General features: G+C 38.9%; 1 protein-coding gene across 1 annotated transcript in view; it reads right to left on the bottom strand.

The window, feature by feature from the left end:
• Positions 1 to 1,236: 1,236 nt before the first annotated feature.
• lap (phosphatidylinositol-binding clathrin assembly protein lap) overlaps positions 1,237 to 18,940 on the bottom strand; it is a 188,034-nt gene continuing 170,330 nt past the window's right edge. Inside the window, exons 15-19 of the mRNA XM_080271288.1 lie at positions 11,946 to 11,978; positions 3,924 to 4,134; positions 2,771 to 2,975; positions 2,202 to 2,319; positions 1,237 to 1,643 (exon numbers count right to left, since the gene is read on the bottom strand). Coding sequence (XP_080127414.1) covers positions 2,206 to 2,319; positions 2,771 to 2,975; positions 3,924 to 4,134; positions 11,946 to 11,978 — 563 coding nt within the window. The 3' untranslated portion in view covers positions 1,237 to 1,643; positions 2,202 to 2,205. The remainder of the gene's footprint in view (positions 1,644 to 2,201; positions 2,320 to 2,770; positions 2,976 to 3,923; positions 4,135 to 11,945; positions 11,979 to 18,940) is intronic.

Here is an 18,940-nt window from a genome sequence, read left to right as displayed (position 1 = left end):
ATTTTTGTCCTCTGCAAGTAAAGTTGGTGTCTTCATACATCCTGTTCGATCGAAAGGTATCTATGCTGTTAAGTTTCATGTGTTGCAAATTGACTGCATCATCTCTGTCCTCATCAGTCAAAATTGAAATTATCAATATATCACTACAATAACTTTACTGTGGTTACTATGCTGAGCCATCTGTGTCTCCTTCAGTCAAAATTAGTGTCATCAAAACTACTAAAACTTACTACAAGGCAGAGTCATCTGTGTCTCTAGTCAAAATTTATATTTTTATATATTACTACTAAAACTTAACTGTTGCTACAAGGCTGAGTCATCTCCAATGTTCTGCCCTGGACACCTGGTAAGGAAATGAAGGCTTTATTAAACTGAGCGTACCCTTCATGAGTAACGTCTCTGTAGGGTAGAGTCCTGTATGTTTGTCTGGCCACTGCTCCCCCTCCCCTCCTCTACCCTGGTGTCTACAGAAATAAATATTATACAAGAGAACCACCACAACATCAACATCTTGCCATATCCTGTAAGAATCAATATTTTGGTTACAGACACTGGAATGTACATTTTTTTTTTTTTAATATAATACACATTTTGTATACTCACTTAAATCTACGATGAAGTCCATGCTATACACTAAATTTCTAGCTGATATCTATGTGTCTGTTTGGACCAATGATACATGTCATATATGGCAGTAACATCTGGAACATTTTACACACTTGTACATGATGAAATGGACACCTGGCAAACACAGGAATCATAGTTACATATACAAATACATACACATATCTACTTCATATGCATACATATATTGTATACTTAAACATATGTATATACATATTTCCAATGTATATATATACCTGTACTGTATATATATAATTATGTAAACTGTTTTACATCTGGATGATATTTTTAGTCGACAACATTTAATTCAGAGACGAAACTCCTAGGTGACTACACTGTAATATAAATCCACATCATTATCAACAACATAACTCGCTCTACAACATCACAGTTCCTACGTTTCCATGGTACAAAATAAAAACAGCAACCTGGTGCTGTATCTATAAACACACCTAAGCTTCAGTTGTGTAAAAGTGACTGTTTATAATTTAATCTTCACTCATATAGCTACCAAACATTTCACAATGAAATCCATTCTTTCATTCATTCATCAACGTAATCCTGTGTTGCCCCATTAAAAAAAAAAAAAAAAAAAAAAAAAAACAGGCAATCTGATATAACTTAACTGTTATGGAAGCATCTCTAACCTGTAAATTATTAATAGTCTTTTAAATACAAATGTCATTTGAAAAGGATCCTAACTAATTTTTATGAAAAACAACACTCAGTAGCAATTAATTACTGTACTTTCTGAAGCACTTTGTTTGGTTGTATTTTCCCACTTGTGAAGTGTATGGCAGCTTTAAGTGCAAAGAAAAAAGTATACCCTAAAAATTTCAAACACGACTTTCAGCTAAGAAGTGTTTATAAAACGAACCACCTGGGGTACTACTGTATAGCACACGCCTCTTTGCTTGTTACTGCGATGGGCAGGGGAAGCCACGACACAACACCTGCTGATGACAATGACGATGCCATGCTCACAGTACAGCCAGTATTATGCAACTAGGACAGCTTATCTGAAAGGAATACAAAGACTGAAGCGAACAGTATAAGAAATGAGTAATATGCCTGAATCATGCAGAGTTTAAATTAAGTACAGTACAAAGTGTGAAACTTGCACAAAATCTGCAACTACAATATGAAATCAGTACTAACAATAAAACTGAAACAGATACAGTACTGAAAGAAACATGATAAGTCTTCCTTATATGTCACTCTCTGGTATTCCCTTTAGCTGTTCATCCTTTCAACCCTTCAATCCAGTTAAGATAATACCTACCTATCTTTCTATCTACAGCCAGATGCCTTAATCCCATAAGGTGTGGCCACAAACAAATCACTTCCATGTTGCCCTGTTTCCCGCCATTTCGCTGTCTGCCCCCATCCCTTGCATATACCTCTCCTCTCCATCCCTTCATCTCATCCTCGGTCTCCCCTTCCCTCTCCCCCCCCTCCACTTCACTCACATGCACTCTCCTAGTCAGTCTCTCACTCTCCATCCTCTCCACATGGCCAAACCATCTCAGTATATTTCAACCAATGATCTTAATCCTGAAGACACTGATGATACATACAGTGTTACAGGAAAGGGTCAAATCCAGCTGCTGGTTGTGATGGCTGCGCTGGTGGCACTCCTGGCTGACTCACACCTCCAGGGAACCCACCACCTATCACACCCATACCTTGTTGTGGCTGAAAGAAGGAAGCACAGAAATATGATTACAGTATAGGATTATTTCTTGTACAGTATGTATGTGAAGCGACCTGCTGTGACTGCAAGGGTTATAAGATTAGTTCTTTTAAATACCTGTTCCACTGCACTAACATACCTTCCCTTTTCAAACTTTAAGAAATGTCATCACTACAAAGCATTACTTTGAAGATAAAATCCTTGGATTGCAAAGGTACCGTATTATGCATTAGGGTATGGACTTCTGTATATAAATGTGCATCCTAGAATTACATGTACTGTTTCACAGACAGCCCAGGTGTATTGAATCAAACAAACTACAATGCAATACACCATTTCAATAATTCTTATCAATCAACAAGGATGAATTGTTGTATGATGTCAGTTATCCAAATTGGCTTGTCTGCTGACCTATATAGAGCATAATGAAGCACTGTCAAGTTGTTTTCTCACCATGGGCTGTTGAGGATAACCAGCTCCCATCTGCATGCTTCCAGCCCACTGGCCTGGCTGTCCCTGCATGGGTTGGCCTGGTTGTGTGGCCATGGGCTGACCCGGCATGCCAGGCCGAATACCACCAGTTACAGGTGTTACGCCAGCAGGGGTCCAACCTGCTCCACCAGTCTTACTCTGGGCTTTGGGGGAGCTCCACTGGCCCCTGTGTATCAGTGGATTATATTAACAAATATTCCACTATTTTACATGCTCCTTGATCATTAACATAAAACATTGGAAACAATTAAACCAGTTACTTGTCTCAACTGTATAAGAGGGTTAGCAATCTAGAAATATACATGCTCCACTTTTTCCTTTTTATACATGTTTATGCAAGCATAAGTGGACCTCAGGCTCTTCTCAGCCCTGAGCCATATGATATGGAATGTCTGCATGCCCACATACTGTGGCCAACAAATGATAACACACACTTTCACTTTAGTTTCAATATCTACAGTGCATACCATCTGCAGCCTAGGATTATCTCACTTATGACTGGTGTGATGGCATCAGTGGGGATGTTTGTATGACATGTGAGTGAGTCTTGTGGAACACCAGTTTGTTACCATACCTCAAATTTTAAATATGAACACCTATGGATATGCCAGACTTAAAAGACTCAACTGGTAGAGAAAACTTTAGAGAATGGCAATTATGCTTTACCAGATGTGTATTTAGTAGTATGAAATTCATTAAAATATTTGGTGGGGGTATGGTAAAAGATTAAGTGTGCAATGTTGTGTGTGGGAAGGTATTACTATGTAAGCAGTGGGTCTTCAGTATGCTGCATACAATGTGCTGGTGAACTTGACACCTTCACTATCAGGATGTCTCTATTTTTACTTAAGTTACCTCTAGATGATTTTACTCAGCTTAGGAAAAGCTTTTTTAACACAAAGGATTAGATTTCTCTTATAATTCCCTCACAACACATTGTACAGTACCTTACTATGACGCAATTACAGTCCTTACATGAGAAAAAGGTCAGGATGATACTGACTATAGTGATACCTTCACTAAATCAGTTGAATATAATTACTGTATCTGGTGGTAGCTTAACTTAAAAGAAGAAGACATCATTAGACTGAAGGGGTCAAGCGTGTCTCCTCACTTTTGTGCTACGGGTCCCTTTATATTTAGGTTGTCCACTAGGGATGAGAGTGACATATCCAAGTCTCCACTGATTAGCTTGCCGGGCTGTGCTGCTTGAGTGGCTGCAGGGACACCCGTACCAATACCTGCTGCAGGAACACCCCCACCTACTCCCCCACCCCCTGCAGCACTACCCTCGGGCTTCAAGATGTCTCCAAAGGGGTCGAAGGCTGTTGACAGGGAGAACATCAGACAAAGAATGATACAAGTGTTTGTTAAACATGTACTGTACTGTACTGGATTTAACAAAGAAAAAAATGGGAACAATATGAACACATTAAACCTAACTGAACTATAATGCACACGAAGCTAACTGAGAGGGGAAAGAAACTGCACAATATCAAAGTATATTAGTATGCACTTTAAAAGTTATGAAAATGCCACAAGACAAACACTACATCTCTACTTTACAGGGTAGTAGTAGTATTGTAGCTGTGGCAAGGGTTAACCTGTCGAGGGCGAGGGCAGGGTGATATGTCAAAACAAGGAACACAACAGGATCTGTAATGCAGACAACCACCGACAGTAGACAGAACAATCAGCAAACAGCTTTCAAATGACAGTACAAGTGCATACCCGAGAGAGAGAGAAAGGATCGCACTGTACTTCTGTCAACTTGGGAGGTTTTGCAGCACCTTTTCCTTACAATATGGAAGAGGAGTTAGCGAGCCTCCTAAACTGACGAGAATAAGGGCTAAAAGTGTCAAGACAGTACAGGTTTAAGATGTATACACTTGCTGGCCAGGACAAGGACACTGATAATTCTCAACATACACCTCTATGGGACACTTTGCCTCTCTTCAGATCCTAGCCAGAGCACTCAAACTATTCGAGATTCAATTATGCAAAAAATAGTCCTTCATAAATTGGACTCAACCAGTATAACGCTTTTTCTTTCATTTCAGAGAAGAAAGTAAATTATTCCAAATTAAGAGAGAAATTTGAGTGGCTGCACAGAGTGGGGTAAGTGCATGCATAAAAGGAGAATGGAGGCAGATATATAAATGAGAAGAGGATCAGTGTTGTAAAGGGAAAGTTCCTTGGTGGAGTTCGTGGTGCACCACCATTTCAAAAATTTAATTTTAACTGTGCATCTGCCTATTCTGGGAATTAATACTTGTCACTTTTGATATACTATACTAAATATGGAAAGTACTATCCAAACAAAATTTTTAAAGTGTGTCTGACACACCCCTGATATAATCTGGCTATCTTCTCATGTAAAATATCAGGCACCAAACATGAAATTGTTATAAGTGCCAATACAGAACAACATAAACACAACGGAAGTTATTCATGATTACATAAAAGCTTATGAACAAGGCTAAACAACCCAGAACATACAGCAAATAATCTCAAATGAGTGCACTTTAAACAACTAAACTATATACTCAGTCTCAATTAATCTTTAAGGATTAATCAATCAGTCTAGGTCTCAAATTGCAAAATAAAATGCAACAGCCACAGCTGATAGTACAAGTCAATTCTAATGTCAGTAAACTGCGCAGCTGGAAGAGCTCTGTCAAAAACTAGCAAGACATGGTGGAAAGTGTGCAATACAAGTTCACACTTTGGCTGTGATTTGCATACAAGTTGCAAGTGTTTCGTGCAAGTTGCCAACACTAATCTGGGCAATGCGCAAGTGCAAAGTGCTAGCAGTGCTTACTGGAAGATGCTACACAGCACAACCTGGCTTGCTAGAAATGATGAAATTGGTAACAACAGTGGCTGTGGTGAAGTCACTACATGCTGCGGGAATAATAATTATAAGAAACACTGTTTAAGTATTGACTAACTCATGATGAACCATAATGCATACTAATGATGTGAACAGGTGAATGAAGTGATAGTATAACTTACATTGGACAACATTAATAATAACAGAACCCAGTATGAAGACTAACAAAAAGCCTAATTATAAAGTAAAAATAAATGGATTCCCAGACAATAACAAACAAGTCCATACAACATCATATTCAGGCAGCATACTAGGTTATCACCACAACAACTCAGCTGGTGTGGAAGGTGGAGAAGAGAGAAGAAGAAATGATGGTTAAAAAAAAAAAAAAAAAAAAAAAAAAAAAAAAAAAAGGGAGGATATGAAGACAATGGGAATGTTAAAGCAGGATTTTGGTGGTAAATAAAAAGTTGAAACATATAATACTGATGGAATAATAGGAGAAAAATTAACTGATGAAGGATATGATCTATCTATCTATCTATTGCCAGACGCCTCAATCCCGTTTGGGGTATGAACTGCAGAGAAATAAACAAATATAGACTACATTGGACTGGATTAACAGGAGAGAATAAGGGGCTGTGAAGAATCCAGCTTGAGAAATGCAGTGTCAAGATTTTTGGTCTGAAGCTCAATGGTATTCTCTCCTATAATTCTGAAGAACATACAGGTTCAACCCATGTATTTATTCAGTGTCATGAAGTGCAACTTAAAGGGATGGGAGGGTTGGAAGTTTCTCTTTTAATACAGGACTTAGATGATGAAATTAAGGATACTGAGATCCCAGCACCTAGCATTTATTTGAAAAATCGTTATATTATCTTTCACAGCATGGCAGTAAAGGGAATTTACACTTCAGCCTTCTTTCTCCTTTGATTTTTGTCTTCAAGGGATGATGGAGCCTTGACGGCATTTTCCCATGCATATTAAATTTGGAGATGCTGAGTTCAGATGATAGTGATGATGGTTTTTCCAGTATAACTGGTAAAGAGTCTAGTTTATCATGGAGATTTAATAAGGCAAGGCCTCATATACTAAGTCTTCATACAGGAGGGCCGACTGTACTTTACCTTTTTCTTTGATGTGTAGGAATTCAGAATGAATATAAAAGTAATGAAAGATGTGCAATAACGATTATATATATATATATTCCATCCATCCATCATCCAGTCCCATGTCGCCCTACGAGGAGCGTAGCAACCCAGGGCTAGGCAAGTAGGTCCTGCCATTTAAGATGAGAGTGACCAGCCTCACTCATCCCTGAGTGGCATTATGTGAGCAATAAACCCCAACCATCCCTTGGAAATAAACCTACACAGTCTCAATCCCATTGGAGCACCTTAATTTTATATAAACAGTATATACATACATTATATATATATATATATATATATATATATATATATTAGTCACTGCTCGCATAACGCAGGAATATTGTACCCTGAAACTCCCGCTTTATGAAAATTCCACATTATAGGGCCCAATGTTTACATGTTAAAAGGTTTCATGGTACCCAAGCCAGCCTCAAGTTCACTTTTTGTGGCAATTTTCAAGTTTTTTTTCAGGACATTTACTTATTTCATAAAGACTTCATTACATACAAACACTAGAGGATTCCCCACCTTGAATGGCAGAGGTTGTGGGCTTGCTGGGGGGAGGTGGAGTGTTCTGTGGAAAAAAAAAAAAAAAAAAAAAAAAAATCATACAGAGCATGTATGCATCGAGACTGAGGGGAGAAGTAGGCTCAATGGGGGCAGGAATGCTCAGTGGACCATGACAACATCCCACACAGACACGTGACAGCCACTAGTCACTGGCTGCTGCAACCCCCGCTAGCATTATCGCTGGCAGCATTGAGTCTGTTCCCATCGCATTATGACCCTATTTTTCTGTGTTATGACTGTTTGAACCATAATTTGGGGTCTCTGGCTGTGTTATCTCTATTATCACAGCGTAGTACTGTATGAATTTCGAAAATGGCCAGCTTCTTCCATCCGTGTTATGTCCATCACTTTTGCGTTGTGACTATTTTTTGGCCTCAAATTTTGCCTTCCGTGTTATGCGAGTTTCATGTACTAGGATCAGGCATTGTGTGACCAGTGACTCATGTATATATACATATGTATATTATATATACAGTATATATATACAGTATATATATATATATATATATATATATATATATATATATATATATATATATATAACATTTTCTTTATATATATATATATATATATATAAGAAACTGATAGATTTGCTAGCCATTAAATATATATATATATTTATATATATATATAAATATATATATACATATATGTATCCATCCATCCATCATCTAATCCTACATTGCCCCATGAGGAGCGTAGGAGCCCGGGGCTAGGCAGTTGGTATATATATATATATATATATATATATATATATATATATGTATATATATAGATAGATAGATAGATAGGTAGAATCACACAAAAAATGAAGCACAGATTGGAAAAGTAGATAAACAAGAGTGCAGTTGCCAGGTATGAAAAAAAAAAAATCTGGAAAAGAAAGATTAACTAAAGGAAGACCTGGTGAGAAGAGGAAGGCTTTGGTATTTCATAAACAATGCAAAAGTGCATCATGAACAAAGCAAAGGTGCATCATGAACAAAGCAAAAGTGCAAGGGTATAAAGGTGAAATAATGCAACGGATATAGTGAGATAAAGACTTGATCTGCATCTGTATTTTCATCAGATTAACAGGATCTCCAGCACCCCTTCTTTACCAGTCAGTTCCTATCCATGTTACCTGTATTATCTATGCCACTAACAAAAAGGTATAAATGATATACAAATGCTACTTGGGATAAAACATGCTGATAAAGCTTTTCATTTCAGCAGACCTTTACCTTGCATACAAATATATCCTTGTGGTATATTTCTTGATTTTATTGGAACATTTTTGGTCATTTCAAAGTATGTTATTGCTTTTGTCTCATCTGACTCCTGAGTGGTAACCAAAAATAAAGGATAAATGGCAACTCATTCAGGTAGTGTGTACTGTGTGGCATCAAACAACTTCTTGTCATTCTGTGGGCTTCACACTGACAGCAAAATCTTCCTAAAACAATTATGAGGTAAGCCATATAGTATTAAGGTGCAACATGGGAAACATACTGTTAAGGAGGAGATACTGGACAGTCTCCCAAGATGATATGAATAATGTTCATGGAGTAAAACTGCATTTTGATACAGAAACAGAGATACCGTACCCTGGCATGATTAAGTCCTAGCATTGGGGAAGAGGCTTGAAGGTGCAGGAAATGAGAGGTGAAGGTAGGGTGGAAGCATTTGTCAAGAGGAGGCAAGGGAGGAGTTAAAGAGCAATGAGAATGCGACAGATAGGATGGTGTAGCGGTGCAACTATCACCTTGGGGGGGCTGGGTAGGGGGTAGTGTGGCAGCCTGAGGAAGCTCACCACCACTGCCCCCACCAAGAGGATCCAACCCACTTAAGAGGTCGGCGGAGGAAGTGGTTGTGGTTGTGTTGGTGGTGGTGGTGGTGGTGGTGGTGTCCAGGGAGCCGAGGCCACCCTGGGAAGAGGGGATGGGGTGGGGGGTGCCAAAGAAGGGATTTGCATCCGGTTCGTTCCCACCGGCAGCTTGTAAGAGAAGACAAGTACCTTGTGGGGTCATGCTGTCTTCACGCTCTACCTCTAAAACTTCACTTTTCACAAATTACTACAAAGTACATCTCACACACACACACACACACACACACACACACACACACACACACACACACACACACACACACACACACACACACACATGCTTCCATTCAAGACAATCTCATCTTCTTCCTGATTTCTTCTTCTCAGACTTTCTTTTTCATAAAACTACTACAAACTACATCTCACAAGCACAATTTTTCATAATGATCTCCTTAATCCCCAATTCCTATCAATCTCATCTTGAAATGCTTCCAGAGCTTAAGTACTAAATAAGACAAATTTCCTACCCTTATAATCCTCACTGTCTGTAGAGTACAATATTCTTAATGTTCTTTCCCTAAAGTTATACATTTTTTTAAATTATTATTATTATTCTTGGGCCCCGCTTCCATTCATTTACCATTCAAGCCCCCGGATTGGGCAAATTTGGGCTGTCTGGATGTTGCTACTCCTCACCCTACCCTAGGGTGGGAAAGGAGGTCTGGATGATGATGATGATGGTGATTCTTGGCCTAGTGTTCAGTTTCAATAAATATTGAACAACTCTTAATAAAAAAATTGTCTGTCTAATCATTTACAGCAAACTTTTATCTGCTATTAGGGTATCATTGTTAACACTTTATTACATTTTCCCTATGCAACTAACCAAAACAAAATATGCACTAGTGTCCATTATATCAGCTACTAATATGCACTACTGTCCAGTATATCAGCTACATTTGTATGTTCTTATCAGGGTCTTTTACAGACGGACTATCAAATATGATAACAGTCACATAAAAAAATAAAAAAAAGAGAATAACAAAGAAGATGAAGCTTCTTCTAAAACCTAATTTGTAAAGTATTATAACTATTAATTTCAAGGACACATACAATTACTATTACTGTGACTATTCAAATGAACACACTGAACTACAGCACCTATATTTTGCATCAATCCATCCATCCATAATCCAATCCTACGTTGCCCCATGAGGAGCGTAGGAGCCCGGGGATAGGCAGTTAGTCCTGACATTTAAGATGAAAGTGACCAACCTCAATCATCCCTGAGTGGCATTACGTGAGCAATAAACCCCAACCACCCCTTGGATATAAACCTTCACCAGCTCAATCCGATTGGAGCACCATAATTACCCACTAAACCACCAGGCGCCAAAATTTGTTTATATGATTACCACCCAGCGTAGCAAATAGTTTCATGGTGCACAAGAAACCATTTGGCTTGTCACTCAGTGTAGAGTCACCCATAGGCAGAAGGAAGAGGAAAGAATGAAGGAATGAAAGAAAGAAGAGGGAGTGTAGAGTCACCCGTAGGCAGAAGGACGAGGAAAGAATGAAGGAAAGAAAGATAGAAGAAGATGGAGGGAAAGAAGGATGGAGGAGAGGACAGGGCAGACACCCGAGAGCAGCACTACATTGAGTGAGTGGATGGTGAGCACCCCCACCTACCACATTACAATCATTTACAAACACTCAATATCCAAGGATGAGAAACAGATCTCAACCTAAAATTCACAATCATTTGCAAACACACAATATCCAAGGATGAGAAACAGATCTCAAGTATAAGTCAAATATATCACAATTTTAAACATATTCAGAAATACAGTATTGTCCTCAGAATTACTTTCCTGCAAAGCAAATGACACTAACATATTTCACCAAAAATGCACACCAGCAAATAAACAACACACGCCACAACCAACATCCAAGTTTTAGCTCACTGAATCTGGTTGCATCTTCTTAAAGTTTATTTTTGTTATTTCCAGACAATTTCAAGCAGCTGGGGAGAGATTTTTCAAACTACGGAGGACAAACACAGCCTTCATTTAACCCTTCACTACAACAGATCTCCCTTAAGCTGCATAAAACTGCCTGGAGATAGTAAGAATATGCTGATAAAACATGTAACTGGATTCAAGGAGATAAAAACAGACTAATACACACCCACAAGGCTTCACACAGAAAGCAGCTGCACCCTGAAAAACATGCGTGGACCAATGTCCACAAATGCGCAACACCTAACACATACTGAATGACAACTGATCTCTCACACCGAGACCTCCTGGTAATGACATGTACCAAAGGCAAGTGAGGAACAAAAATTGACTTTTCCCTGCCCAACATCCCACACACAACAAAAAACAAAATGAAAAAAAGTTAGTGAAAAAGAAAAAAATGGAGTACAGTACTGTATGTGTGTTAAGAATTACAGACCTCAGATTAACAGAAAAGATTACAAATTATTAGTCAGACACTTTCTAGTAACAGCCTGAAATACAAAACTAAAAAATTAAGGTTATATGAAGAGAATCTGTTAGTTAGAAAGTTGTACAGACAGATTAAATCAAATGAAAGAAATTTCACACAAGAACCCTTCACCATACTGTTTCACTCTCAAACAGGTCACCCAGGCCAGCATGCATGTGCTTACCAGTTGGTTAGTAGGGGTTACTTGTATGTCAGTCAGCAAAGCACAAAGCCCAATCCTTCAGAGGTAGTAGTCAGTAAAACCTTATAAACTAAAATTACCTGGCCAGGAGAAGGACGCGCCTGCAACTGTGCCTGTGACATGCAACATAAAATTAGTGATGAAGTGCAGGAATACTGTGGCAGCACTGAGGGTCATATTGTAAGTGGCTTTGGAGATTTTGTAAGACTTCCCCCTTAGTTACATATTCTGCACATTACATCTCAATATCCTCTAAAATGTCAATGATGCACGAATATGTCAAAGCGTAATATGCAAAATAAATCACCAAGGAGGAGGTGCTACAAATCTCCTTATGCCACCTAGAGTACAACCCCAATAGCAGCAAGGCAGCATCATGTCTTGTGCTGCTCAAGCTTAAACCTCTTCAATCCAATGACATACGGCATTCTTTACTACATTCTTGATATTTCCAGAAAATTTTATTCTGCTTTGGAGAGACTATAAACTTGGGGTCTAGATATATGAGGGGCGAATGATGAAGTCATTGCCTAAGTTGCCTAACGTATAAGATGAGCTAAACACTTTCAGCGAATGTGTATGCAGTTCAAATTGTTGAATGATTACACATGTTTTAAGTTACTAACATGAGCTGTTTTTCCGTTACAGAAAGTAAATCTTATAGAGTCAGTGGACAACTGCACAATGACTGATGTTCTCCATTTTCTCAAACATCTGACATTCCAGGTTTAGTAATCTGTACGAGAAAAAGAGTTCAGTAATAACTTCAAACTTTCTGTGCTGAACTGCACATACAATCACTGAAAACTGAATAGCTCATCTTCTTTATGACACAAACTTATCACTCAACCCTCGTAGTTTTCACTGACTCCTTCGCTACAAGAGGTTTCCCCTAAGATGAAAACAGTCTGATGGTAGTGTGATTAATGTCATTGGACTGAAGGGGTTAATACTACATGAATCTACTATCATAACAACAATGCAGTACAATGCCACAACAGTACATCACTTGAAAGAGACTAGTGCTTGTTTGGCTATATATATATAAAAAAAAAAAAAGAAAAGAAAAAAAAAAATGTTGCAATGATAGTTTTTATAAATGCTGTATTAGACAACACTCTACACAGATAATTTTGGGTATTATCTGGTATAGCTACCTCACGTAAACTGAAGGATAAAATATTATCTTTGATAAAAGTACATAGAAGTAACTGTAAATTTAACACTAAATGATTCATTCAATTAAGGCATGGAAGGAGGTTTAAGACAAACTTTAACATTAAGTTAAAAAAGAAAAAAGAGAAAAAAACAAAAAACGAAGTGCTGAAATACTAATTTCAACACCCATCAGTCAATGCTGGATCACTTGTTATAATGAGGCTGCAATTCATGCAGTACTGTAAGAATGGTACAATACTGCAAAAATATCATATGATGCAGAAATGGAGAAAATAATTATGTGATGCAGAAATGGAGAAAATAATTATGTGATGCAGAAATGGAGAAAATAACTATGTGATGCAGAAATGGAGAAAATAATTATGTGATGCAGAAATGAAGAAAATATTTAAATCTGAAAGAGGATGCATAAGTTAACTGGTAAGATGTACAGCAAATAAATAATCACAACACTAAAGTTTTCTTTCCTAAGAGTGGTGTTACTTTGCTGCTACCCATGCTACCCATTGATTTCTAACATTTTGCAAAACAGGAGAACATGGCAGATGTGAAAACCCTTCTCTTTACACTGGCATGGCTGTGTGGAGACCCACCGAACACATCTGCTGAAAGCAGTGTAGTTTTGTATCTTCTAGGGTAAAATATGAGAGGTGGAGGATACAAACTTGAAGGTTCCTGTCTTTTTGAATTCATGCCAAGAAATCCCCACACCAAGTAATTATGGCAAGAGGGTTGTAAAGACAGATAAAACTAAAAAAATCTCAAGTATCCCTGTTATATCCTTCATTCCTACTCCTACTCTTGAAATATCTGGTACTACACTAAGAATTTTTGTGTCTCCCAAAGAATTTCTTTCAAGTAACTGCAACATTTCCAACCGACAGAATTTACCTGCATACAACTGTACAGCCTAATGCATTCTTGCAAACTGAACAAAAATAGCATGCATTTTCATTCAAACAGTGTTCATGCAGTGAAAATGTTGTATAATGTACTATTATGAAAAACCAGTGCATTACGGAAACTCTCATATTTAAAGAATCCAGCTACAATAGTCAGGAAGTTATGTGTACTAAAACTAAAAAGCATCAATATAAAAAGACATACAATACGTTTTGTAACAATGAATTAGCAAGGAGTAATATCCAACGTTATGAGATCATCATTTTCTTGGTATTAATACCAAAACTACTATCTTTTTCACATAATGAAACAAAAACAATTTTAATTACCATAGTGTGTATAAATTATATATATACTGTACACACACACATGCACACACACACACACACACACACACACACACACACACACACACACGCGCACACACACACACGCGCACACACACACACACACACACACACACACACACACACACACACACACACACAAAGATTCAGAGGATATGAAGAACCCTCTCGACTGGAGCAACTACTACTACTACTACAAAAAAAAAAAAAAAAAAAAAAAAAAAAAAAAAAAAAATCATTGATGAGCTGATATACAATGTGGTGACCACATTCTCACTAAGTATACAATAAAAGATGAATGAGATGCTGCAGGATCAGAATCATACAGAAATGGACAAATACAATTATGGTGCAGCATGTGATGTGGCGTGTGGGATGAAGAGAAGACGGAGGGGGGTGCAAGGAACAGCGTGGTGGAATGAAGAGGTGAGACAGGCTGTGGCACAAAAGAAGAAAGCATACAATGAATGAATGAGAAATAGGGGCGTGGAAGAAGTTGAGAGGCGGAAGAGAGAGTTATATGTAGAAAGAAAGAGAGAGGTGAAAAGATTAGTAAGAGAGAGTAAGAAGAGAGTGGATGAGGAATTTGGAAGGAATTTGAGTGTAAAGTGGAGGGACTGTAAGAAAATGTTCTGGAAAGAGGTGAAGAGAGTAAGACAGGGTGGAAGTGAAGTTAGCAGGGGAGTGAAAGATAAAAATGGTAGATTACTAGTGGAGAAGGGAGAAAAAGTGAGCGGATAAGGAGAACACTTTAAGGAATTGCTGAACATAGAGGACGGAAGTAATGCGAGTATAAGTGGCTGGGGAAAGGCTGAGAGGAGGAGGGAGGAAAGAGGACAGGAAGAAATCAGTAGGATAGAAGTTGCGGATGCAATGAAGAAAGTTAAATTGGGGAAAGCCCCAGGAATTGATGGTGTGTGTGGTGAAATGCTGAGGCATGGGGGAGAGATAGTAGTACAATGGATGTGGAAGATGTGCAGATTGGCCTGGGAGGAAGGTAGAGTCCCGGAGGATTGGAAGTCGGATATAATTATTCCCTTGTACAAAGGAAAAGGGGAGAAAGAAGTGTGTGGTAATCATAGGGGTATTTGTCTTCTTAGTATAATTGGAAAAGTGTATGGTAGGATAGTTATTGACAGTTAGAGAAAGAACAAAAGAATTAGTTGGAGAAGAACAGGAAGGCTTTAGGAAGGGAAGAGGTTGTGTAGATCAGATATTCATTCTTAGATCTTTAGTGGAAAAGTTTCTAGAGAAAGGAAAGAAGTTGTAAGTGGCTTTCATGGATTTGGAGAAAGCATATGACAAGGTAGATAGACAAGGATTGTGGAAAGTATTATGAATATATGGAGTAGATGGGAAGTTGTTGAATGCTGTGAAGAGTATGTATGATGGTGCGAAGGCTGCAGTGCGTGTGGATGGTGAACTGAGTGAATTTTTCTCTTTGAAGGTTGGGTTGAAACAGGGATGTATCATGTCTCCATGGTTGTTCAATCTGTACATGGATGAGGTAATAAAAGAGGTACAAAGTAGGGTAGTGGATGTTGGAGTGGCCCTGGTGAGAGAGGGTAGTGTTTGGAAACTCCCTGTACTGTTGTTTGCAGATGATACTGTGCTGTTGAGTGAAGACGAAGGGGAGCTGCAGGGCTTGGTGGATGAGTTTGGGAGAGTGTGTAAGAAATGGAATCTAAAGGTGAATGTAGGGAAGAGTAAAGTGATGGTCTTTGAGAGAAGTGAAGTCAGTGAATGTACAGCGAGGTTGGATGGTGAGGAATTGGAAAATGTGAGTACGTTTAAGTACTTGGGTAGTGTGATGAGTAAGGATGGAGGTTTCGAGGGTGAAGTGCTTGAAAGAGTACAGCAGGGAAGAAAGGTTGCTGGTTCCTTGAAATCAGTGATAAGAAACAGGGAAGTGAGCATGGAAGTGAAAAAGTTACTACATGACAGTATTGTGATACCAACTCTAACGTATGGAAGTGAAGCTTGGACATTGTTGGAAGGACACAAGTCAAAAGTGAGAGCAGTGGAAATGAGTTATTTGAGAGGAGCCTGTGGAGTCACATGGAGAGATAGGCTGACAAATGAGGATATAAAGAAGCATTGTGGTGTGGATGTGGATGTGATAGGAAGCGTTAGGAGGAATACACTGAGGTGGTTTGGCCATGTGGAGAGGATGGAGGGTGAAAGACTGACGAAGGGAGTGTATGTGAGTGAGGTGGAGAAGGGGAGATGGAAGAGGAGGTGAGAATGAGATGGAGGGATGGGGTGGAGAGGTATATGAGAGAGGAGGGTGTGAGCTGGGAGCAGGGCAGTGAAATGGCGAGGGACAGGGCGACGTGGAGGCGATTTGTTTGAGGCCACCCTGAACGGGATTGAGGCATCTGGCAATAGATAGATAGATAGACAATTATGGTAAAGCTGATTTTGACAAGCTAATACTTCACAGAAACTATCTATCTATCTATTGCCAGATCCCATAATCCTGTAAGGGATGGCCATTTGACTTTGAGTTATTTGTTTTACAGGGAAGGGCACTAACCCTCCGCAAACCCACTTGCTGACACGTAGGAAGCACGTATGGTTTGGTTATATGGTTACCACCCAGCGTTGTAAATGGTTTCTTGACTTGTCACTCAATGTAAAGCCACCGGTAAAGGAAAGAAATGCAATAAGAAGTGACAGGAAAGATGGGAGAAACAGGAAGAGAGGGGGGCAGGCACAGAAAAAGAATGATAAAAGCTAGGGAACAAGTAGGCAGCACTACATCATGTGAGTGGATGATGGTCGCCACCACCTACCACTACTCATAGAAACTGACTGGAGAAATTTCAACAAGGCAAGAGGTACTCAAGAAAAATGGGATGAGTATTTATGGATATACAAGGATAAAGATAAGAGATATGTACTGAAGAAGAATATCAAGGAGTGAAACAGGGAATGGTGGTTTAACAAGAGATGCGAAGAAGCAAGAATGAAGAGGGAAAAGGCTAGGAAGGGATGGAGAAGAAAGGGAGGAAACAATCTATGGGAGAAATATAAAAACTGGAATGGAATGAATATGTAAGGATTCAAAGACATGAAATAAGAATATGCAAGAAGAGTGTGGGTAGGGGCACTCATCATTCACTCACACGATGTAGTGCTGCTCTCGGGTGCCTGCCCTTTCATCTCTTCCTTCCTACTTTCCTTCCATTCTCTTCTGTCTATATTTCTTTCATTCCATCCTTTTCCTTCTGCCTATGGGTGACTTTACACTCCCCTTCTGTCTGTCTTTCCTTCATTCTTTCCTCTTCCTTCTGCCTATGGGTGACTCAACAATGAGTGACATGTCAAATGGTGTCCATTTACTACACTGGGTAGTAACCACATACAGTAACCAAATTTTGGCACCTGGTGGTTTAAAAGGTAATTATGGAACTCCAATCGGATTGAGCCTATGCAGGTTTACATCCAAGGGGTGGTTGGGGTTTATTGCTCACATAATGCCACTCAGAGATGAGTGAGGCTGGTCACTCTAATCTCAAATGTCAGGACCACCTTGCTTAGCCCTGGGCTCCTACGCTCCTCATGGAGCAACACAGGATTAGATGATGATGATGATGACGAGAAGAGTGTAGTAGACAAATCCAAGGATGAACTGAAGCTCATCTACAGATATGTAAACAGAAAATTTTAAAAAAGATAAGGAATATACAGACAAAGTAGATGGTGTCATTTATAAGTATCCAGGGAACAGGCTGAAGTGATGAACAAATGTTGTCAAACCATTTTGGCAAGTGACACTGAGTTTAATGAAAATAGTGATAGACCTAGGGACTTAGTGCTGGACGAAATACAAGTAAATATACTGTACAAAAAATAATGAAATTAATGGAAAAACAAGATGTTAGGAAAGCACTGGAACCAGATGGAGTGTCTAACTGGATAATAAAAGTGTAGAAAGGAACAAGCAGGAAGGACACATGACATCACAATGAGCTCACTAGGAAAAAGTTAAGTCACTCGCAACTGGAAAAGTGTAAATGTGGTCCTTATATACAATGGAGGAAACAAGGATGAGCCACTAAATTATAGGCCAGTATCACTATCCAGTGTTGTTGCAAAAATTCGTGAGATCACAGTGAATGACTGATGGATCAAATACCTTGAAGGAACTAATACAATAACAGATCGTCAATTTGGCTTCAGAAAAGGAAGGTCATGTACTACAAACCTATTAAGCTTTTACTCAAGAATGACAGACGGTAGGCAAGAGAGGGACGGATGGATTGATTGTGCCTTTTTGGACCGAAAGAAAGCATTTGACAAGGTACCACACAGAAAACTGTTGTGGAAACTTGAATACACAGGAGGTCTAAAAGGAGTTTTACTTGAGTGGATGAAAGATTTATTGGAGGATAGGGAGATGAGAACAGTCGTACATGATCAGCAGTCGGAGTGCTGTAAAGTAATTAGTGGTGTACCTCAAGGGTCAGTTTTGGCACTAGTCATGTTCCTGGTTTATGTAAATAATATGGTAGGAGGAACAGACAGTTATATAAGTCAATTTGCAGATAACTTAAGCTATTAAGGAAAGTGAAAAAAGTGGAAGACTGTAAACAGCTGCAAATGGACCCTGTTAAGATATCTGACTGGAGTCAAAGGTGGGA

Source organism: Coenobita brevimanus, chromosome 45 (genome assembly GCF_032717465.1).
Source record: "Coenobita brevimanus isolate Jiangsu-jjx chromosome 45, ASM3271746v2, whole genome shotgun sequence".
Lineage (NCBI taxonomy): Eukaryota > Metazoa > Arthropoda > Malacostraca > Decapoda > Coenobitidae > Coenobita > Coenobita brevimanus.
This window is presented reverse-complemented; position numbering and strand designations above follow the sequence as displayed.